Source organism: Pelodiscus sinensis, chromosome 2 (assembly GCF_052426305.1).
Source record: "Pelodiscus sinensis isolate ZL-2025 chromosome 2, ASM5242630v1, whole genome shotgun sequence".
NCBI classification, from domain to species: Eukaryota; Metazoa; Chordata; order Testudines; family Trionychidae; genus Pelodiscus; species Pelodiscus sinensis.
The window spans coordinates 36,163,453-36,184,835 of record NC_143053.1 but is presented as its reverse complement, the minus strand read 5'-3'; the positions used below and the strand labels follow the sequence as shown (position 1 = coordinate 36,184,835).

Genomic DNA, 21,383 nt, shown 5'->3' with positions numbered 1-21,383 from the left:
GCAGTCCCGGATCCCCACCACTCCACTGCATGCAGGAAGGCAGCAAGGGAACAAAGTCCCCAGTGTGCGATGGACCGGCATTTTAGGTACCGGGCCTGCTGTTGGGACAAGAGGGAGAGCAGCCTGTGCACTTCCGGGACCTGGCGCGCAGTTGCAGATCTGCCCCCCGACCCCGCAGGATGCCCGCGCTACCTCCTTGGTCCCAGGAGGGAGGTAACATCAGCGCAGCTTGCATCTTGGGGTTTGAGGGTAGCAAGGCGGGCTCTCTTACAAAAATTTTTCTGAGGCCCGGTATTTTTTTTCCACGGACCGGTACTGGGCCACGGACCACAGTTTGGGAAACGCTGGTTTAGTAGTTTCAGCAAGTAGGAATGTCATGCCTGTTTGCTTGCTTGCCTATCCTGATCCCTATCACTGTTAATTTCACCTTTAGATTCAGTTGTCTCAAAATCCTTCACAAGAAAGTAGTCTTTTTCATATGCTGCATTGTTGCTATATCCCATCGATTTAATATTAAAAGATTACAGTAGAAACAGTTACAAATACCAAAGTTATAAACTGACCAGTCAATCTCACACCTCTTGGAACCAGAAATACATAATCAGGCAGCAGCAGAGACCATACACAAGGCAAATATAGAACAGTACTGTGTTAAACGTGAAGAAAAAAAAGGGAAAGCAGCATATTTCTTCTGCATAGTAAAGTTTTAAAGCTGCATTAAGTCAATGTTCAGCTGTAAACCTTTGAAAGAACCATAACGTTTGTTTAGAGGTGCACACATTTCAGAGTTATGAACTACTTTCATTCCCAAAGTTTTCATAACTCTGAAGTTCTACTCTGTAACTGGTTAGTCACACTCATTACCCCAACAATAATCCATTTTACTGAATAGTTATTTGCCAGGTAATCACCAGCAGTGAGGTCAAGAAACAGCTCACAGCAATATCGGGCAGAATTTGAAGGAATTGTTTAAAATTACACCAGAACTGGTCAAACTCCATGAAAGTGCAACACAAACTCATGATTCAATTAGTCTTTCAATTAACATTAGGGATGTTAAAAAGCTGTTGATTAGATAACTGCATAACCACCGATGGGCTCAGCAATATAAAGTTTATACTGCAGAGTCTGCAGCACAGCCAGCTCCTCAAGAGTGGGACTAGCAGCCAGCGCCAACTGGGAGCTGGCTCTCAGTTGCCAGCCCCAATCCTGGGGAGCCAGCTGTGCTGCAGACTCTCTAGTATAAGCTTTATACAGCAGAGCCCGCAGCACAGGGTGGCAGGCAGCTCCCTGGGAGCAAATGCACGCCAGAAGCTGGCTTTTAAAGGTGGCTCCTGGCATGCACCAGTTCCTGCTTTCCAACAGCTCCTGGGGGAGTGACAGCCAGCTCCCGGCCCCACTCCTAGGGAGCCAGCTGCTGTCCTGTGCCGTAGGCTCTGATACAGAGCCAGTAGTGCAGGGTGGTAGCCAACTCCCCAGGAGCGAGGCTGGGAGCCGGCATGTAACCATTACGGTAGCCAATAAGCTCATGCTTATCATTTAATCATTTAAACTATTACACTATTACATCCCTAATTGGTATCACTCAATATTTTGCTTAACTAGTACATTTTCACTCTAAAAATATAATGACATTCTTTTCAGTGTACTTACTTTGCCTCGGTTGTTTTGCTAGCTTTTTCCATGTTTTTTAAGCTCTCTGGTGATCGAAGCTGGAACCTACAGCTATCGTTCATATTCCAAACAGATTCCATTAAAACACCCACTTTAGGAATTCCAGCACTAATTGAAAAGGCCACAGCTCCAGCATGATAAAGAGGATTATTTCTCAGGCACACCTGTAGATAAAAGTTAGAAAAAAGTTCATATTTCTATGTAAGATCAGATAAAGAAAGATACAGATTCAGATAAAGAGTACAAGCAAACACTCAACATACATACAGCTCTGTCAAAGTATCATTTCCCCAGGAATTGGAAAAGAAAAGCTCAAGGGAACGAGGGAGACAAAAACAGGAACTAATGTAACCATCAAAATGGCCATTTTAAATATGACTTTACCAAACAGCTATAATCTGAAAGGAGCAGCCTCAAAAAGAATCATGGGAAAAAGCGTTCCTAAAAAAGTGCCATCCTCCACTGGTAAGTCAATAAGGACCAAAAAGCATCTCCTTTTAAAGTTGCTGTTCTGGTGTTGGGACTAGCACCATTATCATAATCACTTAGCACTCAATTCTGAGTTTTAAGATTGTTTTTGGACCTTTTCACATAATTTTAGGCTCCAATCTGGCAAACATTTATTTGGAGTAAAGTAAGTGTTTGCCAGATCAGGGTTTAATAGTGAATGACTTAAAAAGTAGTTCTCAACAGAGTACATCAAATGTCTAATCTTGAAGCCCATAATTCATTCTTTATTACTTTTAAAAGCAATTAATATTAAATTTTGGGCAAAACTCATGTACACGGATTTTAAAGAGAAAGAGAGTTGGAAATTAAACTATCTAATCTAAATTGTTTGTTCTATACTCCTAATGTATCTAAAGAGTGGGATGAGTTAAAATAATTTAAAAAAACCCTGGTTTTCAGAGCTGAGTATAAAGATTCCAGTTCAGAATTATACACAGCTGTTAAGAAATGCAGGTGATCCTAACACCTATGTACTGGGGTTTCAGAGAATAGTATAGACTCTGGCCTGATTCACATATGGATTTACTTATCTACTTTGGTTTAAAAACAAAAATAAAAACAAAAAAAAACAGATTCTAAGATCAGAGGGGGACACCTTTGATCTCCTGTGTGATACAGGTCATAAAAAATCATTTTGGGGGAAGTTCTAACAACAGCAAAATATGTTATTGAAAAATCCAATCTTGATTTAAAAATCACTAATGTTCAAGAGTCCACTATGATACTTGGTAAATTGTTTCAGAGACTAGTTAACCTCACTTAAAAATGTATGACTTATTTCTACTTAACTTTACTCATACGAACTCAGTCTAAAATTTGTCTCACTTCAACATGTGGTCACCATTATATCTTTGCATGCCAGCAAGAAGAGTCCATTATCAAATGTTTGCTCCCCATGTAGGTATTTATAGATTGTGATAAAAATCTTCCTTTAGTCTGCCCTTTGTTAAGGTGAACCGATTGAGTTCCTTGAATCTTTCACTATAAGATATGTTTTCTAATCCTTTAATCATTCACATGGCTCTTTTCTGAACCTTCATCACTTTATCGTCCTTCTTGAATAGTAGTCATAAAAACTGGACACCGTATTCCAGCAGTGACTGCACCAGTAAAAAACAGAGGCACAATAACCTCTTCAGTCCTTCTAAAAAATCCATAGTCCAGGCATCCCAGGATCATATTCTTCCCTCTGGCCACAGTACTGCATTGGGAGCTCATGTCCAGGTAATACACCATGGCCCTTACATCTTTTTCAGAGCCACTGCTTCCCAGGATAGAATCCCCGATTTTCTTAAGTGTGGCTTACATTCTTTATTTCTAGATATCTAAATTTCCATTTAGGCATACTGAAACTACTTTTGCTCTGATTACCAACCAATCCAAGCCTCTCAAACCTGTTCACTCTCCCAATTTGTATAACATATGCAAAATCCATCAATGATGATTTTGTGTTTTCCTCCAGAGCATTAACAACAAAGTTAAATAGCACAGGATACTGATCACTGCAGAACAGTAGCATTCAGAAACAGACATTCAGCGATGATTCACTGTTTACAGTTAGGAGACCTAGAGTTTGCCAGTTTTTCTAGTCAATGTGTATGCCATATTAATTTTGTACCAGTCTACTTTTTTAATCCACTGTTCCTAAGCAAAGTAGTAAAATCTATACAACCCCATGGGTGGACGTGGTTATACCTAAGAAAAGGGACCGTGAGCCGTTACAGCTTAGCTGACACGTGATGCTTTGGAAACAGAATATTCAAAGCCTACTGCTAGGGTCTACCAAATTCATAGCCATGAAAAATATGTAAGAGACCATAAAACTGGTCTCTCCTATGAAATCTGGCTATTGTAGAGGTGTTGCAGTATCTCCACCTTTACTTCTGTTCACCCTCCAGAGCTACGTGGCTCCTGCCTGGGTACCTAGCTCTGAAGGCAGTGCTACTGCCAGAAGAAGTACAGAATTAAGGATGGCAGTAATGTGACTCCCCCGGCCCCTACAATACTCTTGCAACCCCCTCACTATCTCCTTTTAGGTTGGGATCCCCATGGTTTCAAACACCGTAAACTTTCAGATTTAAATGTGTAAAGCCAGGAAACTTAAGATTTTTAAAAATCCTATGCCCATGAAATTGGACCTTGAATTTGGTAGGACCCTAACCTATTGCACTGAGATGTATATGTTATGGGCACAGGGAATATTCAAACACAGCTGCATCAATTTAAAATGTTATTTTTATTCCTGGCTCAAATGGTGAGCTAAAGGATTTTCTGCAAGAATTAAAGTCAGTGAGGGATAACTGATGCTAATTCTCACTGGTAAAACAAGACCAGTAAGTCTGTGAACGTTTCACTCTCCGTTCCCTCAAGGAAAATAGCATGTACTAGTTTTACCTAGTAAAAGGCCTGAGACACAAAGAACTTGACACTGTATAAAATATCAGCCATGAACAGAAGTGTTATACTCAAATCAAGAAAAAACATGAGACAGCGAACAAGAGAAGCAGGCCCTACAGAAAAGGCCTGAAGTGCTTTAGCCCTGTCAGGGTCCCTATGTGAGAGATTGATGACTAACTGGTCAACTGAACAAGATGTTTTCTTGGTAAAACTTTTAGTCTAAACAAACTGTATTTATCTTTATGAGCAGGGCTTGACAAGCGGCAGCGAGCCCTGCTCGCCAGCCACGCAGTTTGGCACGCTGCGCTGTGCAGCCGCACAGGCCTAAAATCTACTCGCCCTAATTGTTGAGCCCTGTTTATGAGAGCTGTCTGATCATTGGTTAACACAGTTATTGTCCCTAAAACAAGACTCTGGGTGCTGAAACTAAAGTCAGATCTGCTGAGATAATTGCAATAAAATTGTAGAAACCTGAAGCCTACATCCTTCGTCTGGAAAGAAAGGATCATGGGATCCCGTTCTGAGACAGGTCTCAGTCCTCTGTCAGACACCTAAGTGGAATGCCCCCTGAATAGCTGGCAGTAGTTTAGTTAACTGGAATTCTGACAGCTTATTTGCCTAAATTTACAGGAAGAACCTATACCAGTAGTACTGCATCTACACCTGGGGGTTGCAACATTAACTATATGCGTATTGTTAAGTGGTTCAATTTTTGTGCACAGACTTTGTCTTAATGTAAAATGTGAATTAATCCCGATATGTTTGACAACCTGTATTCCCTTCCCAAAACATTCAAGACCACTCACAATGCAATGATTGTACTTACTTGCGTGCCAACTGTGATATTTGGCATTGAAGAGATTCCAGCACTAGACTTGGGCTTTTTATTTTTTGCTCTGGCCTTTTCTAGCATCTTCTTCCTTTGGCTAAAAGGAACTACTCCCCTAGGAGAAAAAAAATTAAGTCAACAATTACAAAAGAAGCATCTGTTTGTAGTCTTAAATGTCTCAAGTCTACCACTTAAACCACAGAAACAATAAAACAACTCCACCAAAACCCCACAGTAAAATTAACATTGTGTCCCATATTCACTCCACCTTACTCTCAAATGCTTTAAATACTGAAATGCTCACTCCACAGTGAAATTTTTAACAGCCTGTACTGAAAACTCAGCATGCTATACCACAATAGAGAATCTAGAATCAAACTCTCTCTGTTATTCTGGTGGTAAAAACAAACAAAAAAAAGCACTTGTACTTCTGCAATGCTTCCAATGTTAAATACAGATAGAATGTGCATTATACAAACATGTACCAAGAGTAAATCAAGTAACAAGTACAATCTTGAAACAGATTTCTTCAAATGCAGAAATAATTAACTAGCAAATACCAGCCTTTTAGCAACCAGTCCCTAAACCAGGGATGAGGAAACTTTTTCCTAAAATGGGCCCGGCACTCAGAAAAAACAAAAAAACAAAAACAAAAAACCACAGGCCACACACAGGTAAAAAGCAAGGGTCTCATCCAAAGCCCCTCACCCTACCCCTTCCACACAAACCCCCAACAGAGTCCCAAATACCTCCTGCCATTGCAGCCATCAGCCCTGGGCCCTGCCCCAGAAGCATGCCAGGCACTATGCAGTCAGTTCCCCCAGCCCCTGAAGCTCTGGGAAGGCGGTTAACAACTTCACCAGACAATTTTGTTCATTATAGCAGTAAGGATGGATCTGTTACAACCACCTGACAAGGACAGCGTTAGTGACTATGAAATGCTAAGCACGATTAGAAAGGCGATAAAAAAAATTTAAAAACTCAGTAACAGTGGGAGATTACAACTCTCCTCATATTAACACTTCACCTCAAGACAGGATGCAGAAAAAGTTTCTTGACACCTTAACTGACTGCTTCTTGGAGCAGCTGGTTCTGGAACCCACAAGAGGAGAGGCAATTCTTGATTCAGTCTTAAGTGGAGCACAGGATTTGGTCCAAGAAGTAAATATAACTGGACTGCTTGGAAACAGTGACCATAATGTAATAAAATTTAACATCCCTGTGGTGAGGAAAAAACCTCAGCAATCCAATCTGTGGCATTTAAATTTCAGAAAGGGGAACTACACAAAAATGAAGAGGTTAGTTAAATGGAAATTAAAAAGGTAGAATGCCCAAAGTAATATCCTGCAAGCTGCATGGAGACATTTCAAAGATACCATAACAGAGAGCCAACTTAAATATATACTCCAAATTAAAAAATACAGAAAGAAAACCAAAAGAGTGCCATCATGGATTAAACAACCAATTAAAAGAAGCAGTGAGAAAGAAAACGGCATTCTTTAAAAGTGGAAGTGAAATCCTAGTAAGGAAAACAGAAAGGAACATATACTCTTTCCAAGTAAGCTTAAAATATACTAAGGAAAACCAAAAAGGTTTGAAGAACAGCTAGCCAAATGTTTTCAAGTACATCAGAAGCTAGAAACCTGCTCAACAACCCATGAGGCCACTGGACAATTGAGATGCTAAAGGAGCACTCAAAGACAATACGGTCATTGCGGAGAAACTAAATAAATTCTTTGCTTTGGTCTTTATGGCTGTGGATGTTAGAGAGATTCCCAAACCTGAGCCATTCTTTTTAGGTGACAAATTTGAGGAATTATCCCAGATTGAGGTATCATTAGAGGAGGTTTGGGAACAAGCTGATAAACTTCAAAGTAACAAGTCACTGGGACCAGATGGCATTCACCTAAGAGTTCTGAAAGACCCCAAAAGTGAAATTGTGGAACTATTAACTGTGGTTTGTAACTTATCTTTTAACTCAGCTTCTGTATCTAATGACTGGAAGATAGCTAATGTGATGCTAATATTTTAAAAGGTCTCTAGAGTGTTCCTTGCAATTACAGACTGGGAAGTCTAACGTCCGTACTGGGCAAATTGAAACATAATAAAGAATAAAATTGTCAGACACATAGCTGAACATAATTTGTTGGGAAAAGTCAACATGGTTTCTGTAAAGGGAAATCATGCCTTACTAATTTGCTAGAATTCTTTGAGGGAGTCAACAAGCATGTGGACAATGGAGTTCCAGTGTACTTCGATTTCCAAAAAGATTTTGACAAGGTCCCTCACCAAAGGCTCTTAAGTAAAGTTAGTTTCCATGGGATAAGAGGGAAGGTCCATTCATGGATTGATAACTACTTAAAAGACAGGAAACAAAGGGCAGGAATAAATGGTTAGTTTTCAGAATGGAGAGAGGTAACTAGTGGTGTCTCACAAGGGTCCATACTTCCACCACTCCCTCTAACTACCGAGGTTGCAGCAGGGCAGCCAACACAAGCTGCCCCACATTTGGAACTGTCGTCGGCACCTGCTGAAGTCAGGGAGGTTGAGTGGGTCTGCCAGTGGCCTTGGGTATAAGGCATCAGCCTCCCAAGCGCAGGGTGGTATGTTTCAGTCCCGCCCCACCTCCAACTACCAAGGTCGTGGCTGGGCAGGCAACACCAGCTGCCCCACATCTGGTGTCTCCCAAAGCTCCATACTGGGACCAATCCTATTTTATCTATTTATAAATAATCTGGAGAAAAGGGTCAACAGTGAGGCGGCAATATTTGCAGATGATACTAAACTGCTCAATATAGTTAATACCAAAGCAGACTGTGACAAGATGCAAAAGTATCTCATAAAACTAGATGATTGGGCAGCAAAATGGCAAATGAATTTTAAATGTTGATAAATGTAAAGTAAAGCACATTGGAAAAAGTAATCCCAACTATGCATACAAAATGATGGGAACTAATTTAGCTATAACCACTCGAGAGAGACCTTGAAGCCATTGTGAACAGCTCTTTGAAAACACCCACTCAATGTGCAGCAGCCATCAAAAAAGCAAATAGAATGTTAGGAATCATTAAAAGAAGGAACAGAGAATAAGACAGAGTAGAACGTATTGTCTCCATATAAAACCATGATATGCCCACATCTTGAATACTATGTACAGATGTGAAGCTATACTTGCACTGGAAAAGATTCAGAAGAGGCAACAAAAATGATTAGTGGTTTGGAATGGGTGCCATATGAAGAGAGATTAAAAAGACTGGGATTTTGCAATTTAGGAATGAGGTGACTAAGGGAGGTATGATAGAGATCTATAAAATCATGACAGGTAAGGAGAAAGTGAATAAGGAAAAGTTATGTACTGGTTTCCATAACATAAGGACCAGGGGCCACCAAATGAAGTTAATAGGTAGCAGGTTTAAAACAAACGAAAGGAAGTTTTTCTTCACTCAGTGCACAGTCAATCTCTAGAACTCATTATCAGAGGACGCTGTGAAGACCAGGACTTTAACAGGGTTCAAAAAAGAACTAGATAAATTCATGGAGGTTAGGTTCATCAATACTTGTTAGCCAGAATGGGTAGGAGGAATGGTGACCCTAGCCTCTGTCAGGGGCTGGAGATGAATGACAGGAAAAGGATCACTTAATGACTACCTGTTCTGTTTACTCCCACTGGGGCATCTGACATTGGCCACTTTTGGAAGACAGACTACTGGACTAGATGGACCTTTGGTCTGACCCAATACGGCTGTTCTTATGTTTATGTTATCTGTATTACAGTGTTTCATTCTAATGTCCTAAATTTTATACCTCTTAACAAGACTCTCATACTCTATGTAGCCAGTCATCAGAATCCAATGAAGAAAATAGATCTTGACAAAACAGGTTTAGACCCTTGATGCTTCAATCAGTGACACCTCGTTGTATTATATAGCTGCACCTCAGCTATCGTACAGTAAGAATCGACTACATTTCAAAGCACTATTAGCAAAACCAGTCTGACCTATAATAATTTCTTTATCAATTTTTCTATCACTATCCCACCTGAAAAGGAAGGAATTTAACGTGCCACAGTATCCCATTTTACAGAATAGAAAAGGGAGACAATTTCAATTACTTCAAGGTCACACAGGAAGCCTGTAGCAGAGCCAGGAATAAAGTACAGATCTCTTGAGTCCTGGTCCAATACTTTAGGTGGAGTATTATCTTTCCTCTTTTGTAATCAATAAGTGAAATAATACAAATACTTCCCTCAAGAATAACATAAGCTATGAAAGCAGAATTACAGAGTTTTATCACTGGAACTGTAACATGAAGTTTCCTTGTAGTGTGCCTCATTTTAAAGGGTTTGCAAATATTTTTGAACTAATATATTCATTACTATATATACACTTACCACCAGTACAAATTGTTCTCTAGCTGAGCACAGGTATAAAGAGCACAACAGTGTAATGAAACTATGCGTTCTCCCTGAAGCTCTGAGTATGTCTGTGCAGTGTGTTCCAATTTAGAAGCTACTGAGCTTAAAGTTTCATCCACCCAGGTGGCAACCTAAAAGAAGGAGGGAGGGGATAAAAAGCATTGTATTTTCAACTGTTTACATATTTCAAGATGAATTGGTCAGGGAAATCTATCGTCATCCCAACTTTCACTCCAGTTTTAGAACTGACCTTTTAACCATTTGATCTATTTGGATAATTTTCCTTTCCAATTTTGGTCTTCACCAGAAAAATCAAAGTACTTGGATTCTATACCTTTTGAGGTTCATCTATTATCAGTCAAAACACACTTATTGTTTGTATAATCTTTTACACTGTATTTGGAGTGCAAGAATCTTTACATCCCTACATTTTCTGTTACAAAACCTTTCTAGAATTACACCTCTCAGACCTCAGATCAAGTTTTTGGCAATTTGATAACACTGATGTTATTTGATAGACAGCCTTTCACTGCTTAAGAGTTGCTGGAGGTTGACACTACCTTTTAATCTTTGCTCAAAGAAAGTCCTCAGAACTGCTTTTGATTTAAAATTGCTCCAACACAAAAGACAATTATGAAAGCTGAACCCATGAAGATTATTCAGTGTAACCTTTATAATGAAATTAATCTGTACTATGGACTTATATCTGCAGCCTCTGGTTTATTTATTCTTCAGAGAGCAAAAAACAGTGGCTAACTCTCTCCCCCCAAAAAACAAGAACAAAGGAAAGGGTCTCATACCTTGTTATTTTCAGTAGCTACAGTTGCTCTGATACTATTTGCTGAAAGAAGCACTATCTTTTCATTGGTTAACCCCAAAAACATTGCTCGTGGATGATGTAATGAAGGATTCTTTGAAAGCATAAAAGATTATTATTATTAATTATTATTATTATTTTATCATCAAGTCATACATATGAAATTATTTTAAAGATAGATTTAAGGATGTACAGTACCTGTGCATTTCTATAAGGCTCAGATTCACTCCACTTCCACTGATAAAGTTCCCCTTTACCGCTAACTGCCACAAGCTCAGAATACAGAGCTCCAATAGAAGTAAACTTTGTTCCATCCTACAAATGCAAAAAGAGAAGTCTAAAATGGCAATGCTATCAACTAAAATCTTTTGAGTAACAGGAAGTTTTAACAAACATGTCAAGTGTGCAAATCAGAACTTATAACAGTTACTGAAATTGTAATTAATTTATCTGTACTATTAGAGTTCCATTAGATTTAAAATTCAACAGTATGCTTTCAGAAGCAAACAATGGGATATTCAAGATCTTTTATTCAGAAAATTATTTTCTTTCAGTTTGAAGGAATTCAGTTTGAATTAAATTTAATTCACAGCCAAACCCCCCCCAAAAACCAGTGTGGTTTTTGTCAAAGATACAAAAGGAAGAATATTTAAATGTTACAGATAAATTTTGCCCTAAACAGAATGCTTCTCAATTTGGAAAAGTCCAGTTTCCATGTGGAAATTCTTGAATCCATTCTTAGTAATCTGTGATAATAATAGCATAACCACAAGACTTGAGATATATTTGACATCTCTTGTACGTTATGACAGACCCAGACCAGCTGGCTGCCACACTCTAATGGAAGGCAAATATGCTGGGCTCTGAATGAACAGTTTCCTCCTCCCTGAGTAAACAGGGCTGAGCCTAGTGCAGCATAATCAGACAGGCACCTGGGGCCAATTAAGAACTTGCCAGAAGCAGCAGGCTAATCAGAACATTAAGAGCTGCTGGGTCTTGTTTATAAGGTCACCCTTCAGGGAGGGCATGGAGCCCAAGATTTGAGCCTGAGAAGGTTCACTGGGTGAGAGCTGAGGACTGTGAGCAAGGCAGAGTACAGTGGAAGAGCAGGATGGAATTGCTCAGGTACCAGAGAAAAGGTACTGGGAGGGATTATTTGGGGACATGGCCCAGGAAAGAAGCTGCCAGACTGGTTGAGTAGTCACTTATATCCCACTTGCAGCCTCAGAGGCAAGGGGCAGTGAGCAGAAGTCAGTGCAGGGGGGAACCAGATTAAAAGCCCGTTCTCCCCAGCACTGTCTCTGGGGTGGGGATACAGAGATGCAGTGGGGGACCAGACAAGAGCCAAGAATCAGCTGTCCCAGCTCACACCCAATCTTAGATAAACTAGGATTCTTATGAGCCAGTGGACTCTTATTACATTTAAAAGTCAGAACTGCAGCAGGCTTAGCTCCTGGCTTCAGCTCTGCAGTTCCCCCCCTTATTGACTAATCGGGAGAAACTCCACTGACTACTTGATTAGCTGATTAAATGAAATTTAACATCCCTAGTTTAAAATGAGTCCAAGATAGCCAAACAAACACAACATAGTGTCTAAGTGGATAGAAAAGTTCCTTTCTAGACCCATCCTTCAGAAATCACTTGTCATGGTATGCTTGTTGATTCCTTTCCTTATGAGATATGCTATGAGCATCACCATGCATTTGATGTAGACTTAGGATATGGACCAGGGTGGTGTGGCAACAAAGAAGGCCAAATGGGAGATCCTGTACTGCAAATGGAATTTTATCATACAACACAAACGTACTGTGGCTCAGTAAAATCACATCAAAATAAGCATCCTGAATGTCCAGAGCAGAGAACCAGTCATTCTGAGAAAGCACAGCGACAACAGCTGATAGAGGGAGTATGTGGAATTTCATGTACTTAATGAATTTATGGAGGCTGCAAAGAATAAATCTCTTCCCACCTGTAGATTTTGGTATCAGGAAGTACCAAGAGTAAAAGCTGTGTTCCTGCACTACTTCTCTCATCATTGCCAACTTCAACAGAAAGCTGGCCTACTCAATGAGCAGTATTTCATGAAACGGGTCCCTGCAGAAAGACATGGAGAGGAACTGGAGTGTGTAGCCTGAACTGACATATAAGCAGGGTCTGAATCAATGCTTTCATTACAGCCAGCTGGAATGGGAAAGAAATCCTAGATGTGCATATGTAAATACAGTTTGCCCCTGATTTGCTTAGATATGTTAAATATTTAGCTGTTACAATGGTGCTTTGCCCCTTAAAACCAATTTAGCTGTTGTAGTGTCACAAATTGTGTGAACACTAAATTATGAGATGATCACCAATGCTTGCAGTTATTGTGGGCATGCAGAAAAATCAGACTGTTTAAATCCGTTAAAAGGAGAGACCCTGTCAGTGTAAATACACTTGGATGGACTTGTTTTCCAGAGCCCTATAGATTAAGCTGGAGGAAGGGAAGACTGAGTCAGCAAGCTGCATGTCCTCCAGGTGTGAGCTGTAAGACTGGTTCAATCTGTTTCTCCCCACTGTTTCAATGAAAGAGTTAAAGAAAGGCTCCATAAGGAGTCTCTTTTGTATGTAAATTTACTCCAGTGGATGCTAGACTCTCTTGTAGCTGGTCTATGCTTTGGGCTAAGAGCTGAAATCACTACCTATGGCCCAGAGCCAAATTCACCAGGAGCCAGCAGAAGAGGCAATCAGCAGCCAGAAGAGGGGTGGCAGCAAGGGGCGACCAATGGCCAACAGACCAGCACCAGAGAGCAGCCAGCAGGTACATGACAAGCTGCCTTCGACCTTCTCTCCCTCCCAACTCAGGATGGGAGGTGAACTCTGCAGATCACCTCTTAACTCTGGTTTGCCCTGACCAGACCTCTGGTTTTTACTGGTGCAGTCACTGCTGGAATACGGTGTCCAGTTTTTGTGTCTACTATTCAAGAAGGATGATAAAGGACCAAGGGCAGCGACTGAGTGGGTACAGAAAAGGGGTGGGCATGTGAAGGAGACATTTACATTGCTGGACTTGAGAGCCTGAGGGGAAAAGGATATTGCCCAACCCACTTGAGCTGGGACCTTTACTCATGGTTTTGATTATGAACTCTGTCTGGGTATGTCTACACTACAGCGCTAGTTCGAACTAACTTAGTTCGAATTAGTTAATTCGAACTAAGCTAGTTCGAACTAACGCATCTAGAACTAAAAACTAGTTCGAACTAGCGTTTTGCTAGTTCGAACTAGTAAGTCCACATTGAGTGGACTCTGAACAGGGCTTAAGGATGGCCGGAAGCAGTGCCGGCAGGGCATAAAAGGAGGACTTAGAGCATGGAGATGCTGTCTCAGGCTAGCCGAGGGCTGCGCTTAAAGGGTCCCGACCCCCACCCCGGACACACAGTTCTAAGGGGTGCCCCGCTTGCAAAGAAGTTCTGGCTTGGAGTGCCCTGAGTGCCCACACTGGGCACATCACACCACTCGGCCATCAGCCCGGCTGCACTTGCCGCAGGCTGCCATCTGGGGAGAGGGAGTAATTGGGGGGCTGCAGGAGAGCTTCCACCCCCAGAAGCCCGCAGAGCCAGCCCAGTCCTCCCCATCGGGGGCTTGTACCCCATTCCTCCCTCACCTCCTTCCACTTACCCTTCCCTAGCCCCCCTTCTTATTGATGTACAAAATAAAGATAACGTTTCTTCCAACATTGACTCTGTCTTTATTGAACAAAACTGGGGGAGACTGGGAAAAGGAGGTGGGAGAGGGGAAGAGAAAGGCTGGGAGAGGGGAGGGCAACTAACATGATCAGGGGTTGGGAACAGGTCCCAGATGAAGAAAGGCTACAGAGACTGGGACTGTTCAGCTTAGAAAAGAGGAGACGGAGAGGGGACAGGATAGAGGTCTCTAAAAGCAGGGGTTGGGTGGAGAGGGTGCATTCAGAAAAGTTCTTCCTGAGTTCCCATAAAGAAGGACTAGAGGACACCAAAGGAAAGGAATGGGTAGCAGGCTTCAAACTAGTAAGAGACAGTTGTTCTTGACAAAGCAAATAGTTAACCTGTGGAACTCCTTGCTGCAGGAGGCTGTGAAGGCTAGAACTAGAACAGAGTTTAAAGGGAAGTGAGATAAAGTCATGGAGGTTGGGTCCATGGAGTCCTATTAGCCAGAGGGTAGGAGTGGTGTCCCTGCCCAAAGTTTGTGGAAGGCTGGAGAGGGATGGCACGAGACAAATGGCTTGGTCACTGTCTTCGGTCCATCCCCTCCAGGGTCCCTAGGGTTGGCCGCTGTCGGCAGACAGGCTACGGGGCTAGATGGACCTTTGGTCTGACCCAGGACGGCCATTGTAAGCTCAGGGCTCAGTGTCGGGGGTCTCAGTGGACCCCCTTGATTTTCATGCACACCTGGTCCTGGGTGGCCAGGCTGGCAGCTCTCCTGCCCTAGACGGCCACTTTCCTGTGCCTAGTGCGGAGATCGTGGACGAGGTCCACGATGTCCGCACTAGCCCAGGAAGGTGCCCGCCTCTTGCGGTCCAGGGCAAGCTCCCGGGAGCTGCCAGCCTGGTCCCGGCAAGAGGGGGTGGGCTGGGGGGCATCGGGTGGGTGGCTCTGTGCCGTGCCAGGTGCAGGGTCTGCTAGCTGGGTGCTGGCAGGCTTGCACCTGGCACGGGCACCGTAGCCAGCCCGTGCCCCTTTAAGGGGTCCGGGGCCGGGAGGGGGGCATAGAGTTTCCCTGGTGTTGGCCAGAGTGGCCACCAGGGAAACCTGGGGAGGGCTAGCCTCCCACTAGTTCGAACTAAAGGGCTACACAGCCCTTAGTTCGAACTAGCTAGTTCGAACTAGGCGTTAGTCCTCGTAAAATGAGGTTTACCTAGTTCGAACTAAGCGCTCCGCTAGTTCGATTCAAATTCGAACTAGCGGAGCGCTAGTGTAGCACCTATTAAAGTTAGTTCGAACTAACGTCCGTTAGTTCGAACTAACTTTGTAGTGTAGACATACCCTCTGTGGGGTTTTCCCAAATTAATGCCATGTTACTTCCCTCCCCTTTTTATTAAAGGTTTCTTTTCCACACATAGACACTATGCTTGCGAGTGGGGAAGCACTGCCCCTCAGAGGCACCCAGGGGTGTTGTGTGAATTTCCCAGGTTATTGGGTGGTGGCTCAAGCCAGTTCTGTGCTGGATGGTGGGAGAGGAACCCCTAGGTATTGAATCTGGCCCTGGCTGCAGCTGGCACTACCTGGAAGAAGAGTTATATATAGATATGGAGACCATGTTCTCTGAACCAAAATGAGGGACATGTTAGCCAGGCCTGTGCCACAAGAAATCCCACCCCTGGAGGTAGTACTCCAGGGGTCAAGATGGACATATGACTAGAAATAAAGGGTGTCATGTGACCCTTCTAAGAGCTCCTCTCACCATCCTCTACCAATAGGGATGGGTTTTGCCCTCACAAAACCCACCCTTGCAACTAGTCTGCAACTGCATTAACCCAACTTGCATGGCATTAACTGTGGGAGAGGGGCCAGGGCCGGTGTTCCCTCTAAGATTTTCCACCCAGGAGCGGAGTGAGTTTTGTCTTATACACTAGTATCGGGTTCATGTGCGCTTGTTCAGATGCTTGCCACTGTGGCACCCAAGTTATTAATAAATATCTATAAACCTTTTCCTTTTCCCTTTGCTGCCAAGTCTCCCACCGTCCTCTGGTGCTTGCTGCTGCCACCCACTCCTCACCCTAGTCTGCTGCCCTGGTTCCTGTCATTTTCAATCCCCTGAGCCCTTTGGGGACTTGCCTCTTTGACCCCCAACACCAGCACTTCTCTCCTAGCCCAACAATCATCTGTAGCTACGGTTCCCTGTCCCCTCTCCTAACACCTCCCTCTACCCACCTGCCCTTTCTCTCCCCTGCTGCCTGTCCCTCCCATCCATGTGTCTGCCCTTATACTTCACCCCTCTCTCCCCCCCATACCCCTGGCATCTGTACCTTCCCTTACCCTTCCCTCACTGCCCCTGCCCTCCTTGCCCGCTTTCTTCTTGGTGCCCGCCCTCTGCCCCAGTTCTCTTCATGCCCCTCTGTGCCCTCACACAACTTACTCCATCCCCTGCCTTCCTCATGCCCACCCCTCTTTCAACCCCTCTTCTCCCAGCACTCCCTGCTCCCCAATTCTCTTCCTCTCTCTTGCCCCCATTGTCCCTCCCTACCTTCTGCCCTTCCCCTCATTGTCTCCTTGTGACCCCCTGGCATTTGCCTCTCCTCCTCCCTGCCCCTTGGTGCCTTTCCCTTTCTTCTGCTGCCCTGGCCCCTCACTCTCCCCCCCACCTTCTGCCTTCCACGTAGGAAGTGGGGGCTGGAGCTGGGATATGGTCCTATTTGTAGTATTGCCGTCCCAGCCCCAGAAGTCCCCGCAGTCCTGGCCCCAGCTGTTCCTGGACTGGAGCAGAGGCCACATGTGGTGCTACTGTTAATACCATGGTCCAGTTCCCCACGTGCAGCCACAGCTCCAGCTAGAGTCAAACAGCAGCCACACAAGGCATGCTCTTGGACCCGCATGGCACCTCCCCCTGCAGCGGCCACCTGGGGACGATGGAGACTGAGGTGGAATTGGGCCACAAGCAGCAGAGGTGTCGTGCAGGGGGAGAAAGGGAGCTGTGCAGTGAGGCAGCAGGGGCTGCCGGGCAGTGGCGCCAACCCAGAAACCGTGTGCACTGGAAGCAGCTCTGGCTGCTCAATGACAAAGTACCCAGGGAACTGCCTACATGCTGGGGGCGAGGGATGTTGCTGCTGTGGCGCACTAGTGTTTGTGAGGCTGTCCAAGCAGTGGAGGGAAATGGCAGTGCCATTTCTAGTGGGATCTCGCAGGGCTTTCCAGGACATTTACCTATTTGATGGGGCACTGCATCAGAGCATTTAAATTCAGGACTGTCCCGGAAAAAACAGGATGTATGGTCAGCATATATATAGGACCCAACTGCTGGAGAAAATAAAATCCCAAAAATTATTTTAAAAAAACAGGCCAGTCTGTCCCTAAAGGGACAGAGTAATGACTGAACCAGTGCTTTGGACCAAAAAAAGAGGGAGTCAAAATGGGTGCTTGATTTTTGCTAAGGGAGGGTGTATGGCCTAAGGCCCGAGTCTGACTGCTTCCTCTTATGAGATCTATCCCTCTTTCTAGTCCTGGTGTTCGTGTGAGAGGGGTGCTGTGCAAAGGAACGCTGCTGTTGCATTCCATAGCAATATCTTGTACAGATTGATTTTATTTATACATACATACATATAGATTGGAGAGAGAGAGAGAGATTAAGGTAGTTCTGGAATCCTTGAAGGAGTGCAAGGTGTCACCAATCGTATCCAAGAACAAGACTGGACTGTACAAGGGCAAAGCCCTGGTAACCTTCTGGACATCCAGGCTGATTCCAGAGTTTTGCAATCAGGAAGCCCTTTTCATAGTTATTGTCAAGGACATCACCCTGGCAGAGGTGTGTGCAACATCAAAGGGGAACTGAAGAGATGTTCTGGCCACCAAGCAGCCTTCTGCAATGAATGCCCAGAATTCCTCACATGGAGGATGACTATATGTCCCAACTGTATAGAGACAGATCCAATATTTAGGGCTTCAGCTTATACACCATCCTGATTTTTCCACACTTGCTACTAGTCACCCTACTCCACTGGTGGGCAACCTGCAGGCTGAAGGCCACCTGCAGCCCATTGGGGTGCCGTGTGTGGCCAGTGAGACATTAATTTTACTAAAAAAAAACCACAACAACAACAAATGGTCTGGTAGTACTTTATAGATTAACAAAACACGTAGATGGTATCATGAGCTTTCGTGCTCATGAGACCATCTACATGTTGTTAGCCTATAAAGTACTACCAGACCATCTGCTGTTTTTTTTCTGTAAGACTAACTCAGCTAGCCCCTGAAGCATTAATTTTACTGTTACCCATGCGCAGGGTTGCCCGATAACTCTGGTTTCCACTCACATCGTTTTCTTCCTATCAATATTAGTGGAGTGACACCCAAATAAAGCAAGGGTACGTGAAGTGAGGTGTGTGCTGACTGCACACGACATTGACTGTGACACCCATATGTTCCCTCTGCATCCAGTCAAAGCACTGTTATGGTTCAACTGGCACAGCCCACAAATTCTAGGTAAATGCAGTAAACAGAACCACCTTATCTCGTGAGACAGTCTTGGTTATGACAATCTTGTGGCCCACCAAGATGGAGGATCACTCATACGGTCCACTCACTAGCATAGGTTGTCCATCGCTGCCCTACTCACATGATGCCTCAGACTGGTCCTCAAATTTAGTAATGGCTGACCAATTGAGGAAATCATAGTTGGCTAGCAAATCTTGCTGATGTGATCTTCAATGGTAGGGACGATGAGGTGCAGCTCTTTCTGCCCCTACAATCCAACTGCTTGACACTTCTGTCCTTCAGAGCACATTAGAACCTATTCTGCTAGGCCCTGGCATTTACCAATGATACAAACAGGGATTTTCAGGCCAGGTGCAAACACAACCCTTTTAATTTCTGCATGGGAACCATGTAGCACTCTTTCCATGTATTCCGCCAATGGCAAACCAAGGCCAATTCAAGGAACATATCACTGATTGTGGGGGATCACTTTCCCAGGGATGGCAGTTTGTAAAATGTCTACCAGTTTGTGCATCTTCTCTTGGATAAACTTCATTTGGATGCCCATGGATGCAGCCATGTAATATAGAAGATCTTAGTATGCCTTATAGTCCTCTGAGATAGAAGAGGACTATAAAACCAGGCAGCAAAGCATCATTTAGTAATGAGGATGAAAGTCCTGGTGCACCAAAAGTGACAGCTTCTCCTGGGAAGACATGTCAATAAGGAAGACTACACTGGCTGTGGGAAAACTGGTGATGCCGCAGCTTATGACTGACCTTAAGTCTCCATTGTCAACTTGACTCTGGCTTTAAGTAGGACAAAACAGGATTTCTATGAATGAGGAGCATCCCAATTAACTCTAAGGCCACTGATACAGAAAGGGCAATGGTGACTAGTAGGACCCAGACCACAGACCTCCATCCCAGCCACGAGGCACATGCCAATTATGGGAGCCATACTGGTCCAATGAGGACTCACAAAGTTCACTGGATAATACAGAGTGGACAGATGATGTCTCCAGTTCAGAATCAGAGACCTGGGATCTCAGCAACATGGGCTGAGCAACCCCATAGGTTCAGTCTGTAGGTGTTCAGATTCATCCATCTCCCAGGAGATAGGTATTTGCATTCCTAATGAAGCCAGTACTGTGGATACCCAATCATGGCAATGCCACAGGCAGTGTTGGTCCCAATACAAACAGTGGTGGTGCTCTCTAATATACTGACATCGGAAGTGTCACTATGGGAGCACTTGTGACATCAAATGATTCAGGGCTGAAGAGTCTCCAGGCCAACATCCCCCAAACAATTCCAACACCAGCTCCATCCCTGACATAGGGAGAGGAGCATCTGGATGTGGTGTGGATGTAGTGTGGACTGCCATGAAGGTCAACAATGAAACTGATACAAAAGCAGAGGAGGTCTCCGGCTATCATAAGTGTACCAGGAATGGACATGGTCGCTACTGGCCTCTCCTTTGTTGGTACTGAACTTAACGCATGTCCAGAGGCCAGAACAAGACTCAACAGTATAGGGTTTCTACTCTTCCCACTCAGTAAAGCATCAAAGGTACTCCCATTATTCTGGGGATGGAACCATTTCCATGCTGGTCCATGCTTTTCCTGGAGAAAGCAGAGGAATTGCCCTGTGACCTGCAGTGATTCCGAAGGGTTTTACAAGACCTCTTCCTTGGCACCAATGAGACAGAACAGCTCCTCCACCTCTCTGGCACAGCACTCTATGGGGAGATTTCAGCAAATCCATTAAAGTGCCTGAACTATTGCTTACTGCTAATAGCAACCAAGTTAGCAGGCCCAAAACAGGCCTAGACAGCATCCTTGGCATGACCAAGTCGGGGGGGGGGCGGGGGAGAGGAAGGAAAGGGAAGAGAGAGGTGTGTGTGAAAGGGGGTGGGATGCCACAGAGAGGACAGCCTGACCGTGTCCTTCCTAAGAGCCAGATCTCTGTTGAAATCCCTGAGCTATACATTTAGAAAATAGGAAGCTTGTCTAGATGTGCTGCAAGGGATGTCCATCAGGGCTCCAGGGCATGCAGACTCTGAAAAAACACATCTGGCTAATTGATGAGAAGAAAACCTCTTGCCTAACCTTTGAAGGGAGCTTGCCTAACACATTTTTTTGAAATGACATGTTATTGTAATACTAACAGATAAATAGGGAAGGAAAGTTTGGAATAGATGGTGATTTCTTCACCTGAACTCTTCGTGATCTCTGCACCTGAACACATCATCTGTCCCTGCTCTCAAATGGAAGACAGCCATTGGAAGCCTGCCGCGCTGTCACTCGAAAGCTACACTCAACTTCGGGATGTATCAAGGGTGAGGGTGTTTCACTAACCTGTTGCAGACATGTGTAAGTCTTGAGACTAAGTAAAGTTTTGCTTTAAGGGAAAGCACTCCTGTGTTGTCCTGTTCATAACAATCATCTATCAGTCATATGGCAGTGTTTCCCTCAAGTTATTTCCTGATACTACATCGCAGAGAGTAAAGGTACCAAGAGGTTTGGGTTGAAAGAACGCCCCAGGTAACAAAGCCTAGCCCCAGAATGAAGGGCAACAGAACTCTTCAAGCCAGAGGGTG

At 44.0% G+C, this 21,383-nt stretch overlaps 1 protein-coding gene across 10 annotated transcripts in view; it reads right to left on the bottom strand.

The window, feature by feature from the left end:
* The window catches only part of UBR5 (ubiquitin protein ligase E3 component n-recognin 5), a 167,468-nt gene that overhangs the window by 88,514 nt on the left and 57,571 nt on the right, over positions 1–21,383 (bottom strand). For all 10 annotated transcript variants that reach the window (XM_075920248.2, XM_075920252.2, XM_075920251.2 and 7 more), the window contains 5 exons: positions 10,840–10,956; positions 10,625–10,735; positions 9,801–9,955; positions 5,408–5,525; positions 1,654–1,838 (listed from right to left, as the gene is read on the bottom strand). In XM_075920248.2, coding sequence (XP_075776363.1) covers positions 1,654–1,838; positions 5,408–5,525; positions 9,801–9,955; positions 10,625–10,735; positions 10,840–10,956 — 686 coding nt within the window. The remainder of the gene's footprint in view (positions 1–1,653; positions 1,839–5,407; positions 5,526–9,800; positions 9,956–10,624; positions 10,736–10,839; positions 10,957–21,383) is intronic.